The sequence below is a fragment of the Ursus maritimus genome, unplaced genomic scaffold (genome assembly GCF_017311325.1).
Source record: "Ursus maritimus isolate PB19 unplaced genomic scaffold, ASM1731132v1 scaffold_4, whole genome shotgun sequence".
Taxonomy (NCBI): Eukaryota; Metazoa; Chordata; class Mammalia; order Carnivora; family Ursidae; genus Ursus; species Ursus maritimus.
In genome coordinates this window covers 1,131,121-1,133,515 of record NW_024426552.1, presented here as the reverse complement: position 1 = coordinate 1,133,515, position 2,395 = coordinate 1,131,121, and the positions used below count along the sequence as shown (strand labels likewise).

General features: G+C 67.8%; 1 protein-coding gene across 1 annotated transcript; it reads left to right on the top strand.

The window, feature by feature from the left end:
* Window positions 1-6: 6 nt before the first annotated feature.
* Window positions 7-2,337, top strand: LOC121100517 (collagen alpha-1(XVIII) chain-like). Its single transcript, XM_040621801.1, has 4 exons — window positions 7-919; window positions 1,152-1,349; window positions 1,663-1,778; window positions 1,959-2,337. The coding sequence occupies exons 1-4, from the start codon at window positions 554-556 to the stop codon at window positions 2,170-2,172; spliced, it is 894 nt and encodes a 297-aa protein (XP_040477735.1). The 5' UTR covers window positions 7-553; the 3' UTR covers window positions 2,173-2,337.
* Window positions 2,338-2,395: the final 58 nt, after the last annotated feature.

Below are 2,395 nucleotides of genomic sequence, written 5' to 3'. Positions count from 1 at the left end.
CTTCTCAAACCGCCCGGGACCGAGGCTGCATTAGGTGGCGTGTCCCAGGTTCCGCGAGTCTGTCCGCTCATGGAGCCCAGTGGGTCCCCTCTCTCATTCATTCGTTTATTCATTCATTCATCTCAGGCCGCTCCCATGTGGCAGGCACCGTTTCAGGCAGGGACACGCGAGGCCCCTGCCCCGTGGAGCTCACGGACGGGCACAGGTGGCAGAGATGATGGACAACAGGCACTCCATTTTATTCCAGATTATTAACAGCAGGAACCTGGGAATAGGGCACAGGAATACAGGCAGACGCAAAGCACGAGGCACGTCGGAAGGCGTTCCGTGCTGTTGGGAATTGGATGGGCTGCAGGTCGCCTCCCTGAGGTGCGGTGCAGCAAGGCCTAAGGAGCGGAGAGCGTGGGTGTCTGTGCGGCAGTGAGGAGGGGCTGGAAGGTCAGGGGTCCTGAGCTTGGGGGGTAGTGCTCGAGCACAGGGCCAGGCGACCCCTGAAGGCATCAGGCTGGCAGGGCTCCCGCCCTAACCCTCCGGGGCACCCCAGGGTCAGCGGATGGCCTGGGGCTGGGGAGCTGGAGCACACGTGGGGGGTGCAGATGAAGGGGGCGTCTGGATAGGCTGCCAGCAGTCAGCCCATTGGTGCGGGAGTGGCCCCTGCCACCGCCTGCCTCTCCGTCTGCAGGACAACGAGGTGGCCGCCTTGCAGCCCCCCGTGGGCAACCCGTACCCCCGGCGGGAGCTCACCCACTCCACGGCGCGGCCCTGGCGGGCAGACGACATCCTGGCCAACCCCCCGCGTCTGCCGGACCCCCAGCCCTACCCCGGAGCCCCACACCACGGCTCCTACCTGCATTTCCAGCCGGCTCGCCCCACTAGCGGGCCCACCCACACCCACACCCACCAGGACTACCAGCCGGTGGTGAGCAACCCCCTGTGGACTCCCGGGGCTGTGGGGAGGGCTCTCTGGGCCTGGGACTTGCCCTCCGGTGGTCTCCGAGAAGCGGGAGCCCCTGGGAGAGATGGCAGGCAGAGCCTGAGGACTGGGACTTGCCCGGGAGCTGGGCGGGGGTGGTGGCCCGATGGTGGCTGCTCCAGACCCCCCCTCCCCCCCGCTGGGGCTGGTGGCTGACCCCGAGGCGGCTCTCCCGCAGCTGCACCTGGTGGCGCTGAACAGCCCCCAGCCGGGCGGCATGCGAGGCATCCGCGGGGCGGACTTCCAGTGCTTCCAGCAGGCACGCGCCGTGGGGCTGGCCGGGACCTTCCGCGCCTTCTTGTCCTCACGGCTGCAGGACCTCTACAGCGTCGTGCGCCGCGCCGACCGCACGGGTGTGCCCGTCGTTAACCTCAGGGTGGGTGCAGCCGCTCCTGGGGTCGGGTGGGCCCCCAGCCCCTGAGCCACCTGCCAGGGGTCCCGGTGTGTCACAAGGAGCGCCTTCAGGTTCTCGACGCGGGGCCAGGCCCTCATGGGCAGCTGCCGCCTCGGAGCTCGCACTGGAAAACGTCGATGCGGGGCCTCGTGGCCCCCGCACCTCCCGCCCACCATCGTGTGCTCCTCAGGGCCAGACTGGGTCTGGGGCTAGGGAGGGGGCCCAGCGAGCCGGCCGACCCTCTGGCGGCACATTTCCGGGGAGGGAATGAGCCCCACTGTACTTCCCTCCGCAGGACGAGGTGCTGTTCCCCAGCTGGGAGGCCTTATTCTCGGGCTCCGAGGGCCAGCTGAAGCCCGGGGCCCGCATCTTCTCTTTCGACGGCAGAGACGTCCTGCAGCACCCCGCCTGGTAGGCTCCCCGGGCTGTGTCGGAGCAGAGGCAGCAGGGGGTGTGGTCTGGGAGGTGGAGCCCCAGGGACCAAGGACGCCCGACTCCCCGCCCTCGCACTGGCCCCACATCCAGCCAACATGGCCTCTGCCCGGAGTGGCCAGGCCCCGGTCTGAGGCTGACGGCCGCTGCGTCTTGCAGGCCCCAGAAGAGCGTGTGGCACGGCTCAGACCCCGGCGGGCGCCGGCTGACCGACAGCTACTGTGAGACGTGGCGGACGGAGGCTGCGGCAGCCACGGGTCAGGCTTCGTCGCTGCTGGCCGGCAGGCTGCTGGGGCAGAACGCCGCGAGCTGCCACAACGCCTTCATCGTGCTCTGCGTCGAGAACAGCTTCATGACCTCCTTCTCCAAGTAGGGGCTCTGCCGGCTCAGACGGACAGGCGGACAGATGGCCAGAGGGGAGGCCAGGAGGCAGGAGCATCTGCCCACACCCCTGGGGGGGGCCCCTGGCTGGGACACTTTCCTGTATGGTTCACGTTTAATGTAACCCTCAAGAAATAAAAGGAAGCCAAAGAGTGTATTTTTTAAAAAGTTTAAAACAAAGCCTGGTGCCAGGACTCCTTGCGCCCCCCCCCCCC

Bases quoted from the DNA above. Each gene is read 5' to 3' on its own strand.
- LOC121100517 (XM_040621801.1), top strand. From the start codon at position 554: ATGGCCTGGGGCTGGGGAGCTGGAGCACACGTGGGGGGTGCAGATGAA. The intron at 920-1,151 runs GTGAGCAACCCC...GCTCTCCCGCAG, and splicing joins ACCAGGACTACCAGCCGGTG to CTGCACCTGGTGGCGCTGAA. The intron at 1,779-1,958 runs GTAGGCTCCCCG...TGCGTCTTGCAG, and splicing joins GTCCTGCAGCACCCCGCCTG to GCCCCAGAAGAGCGTGTGGC.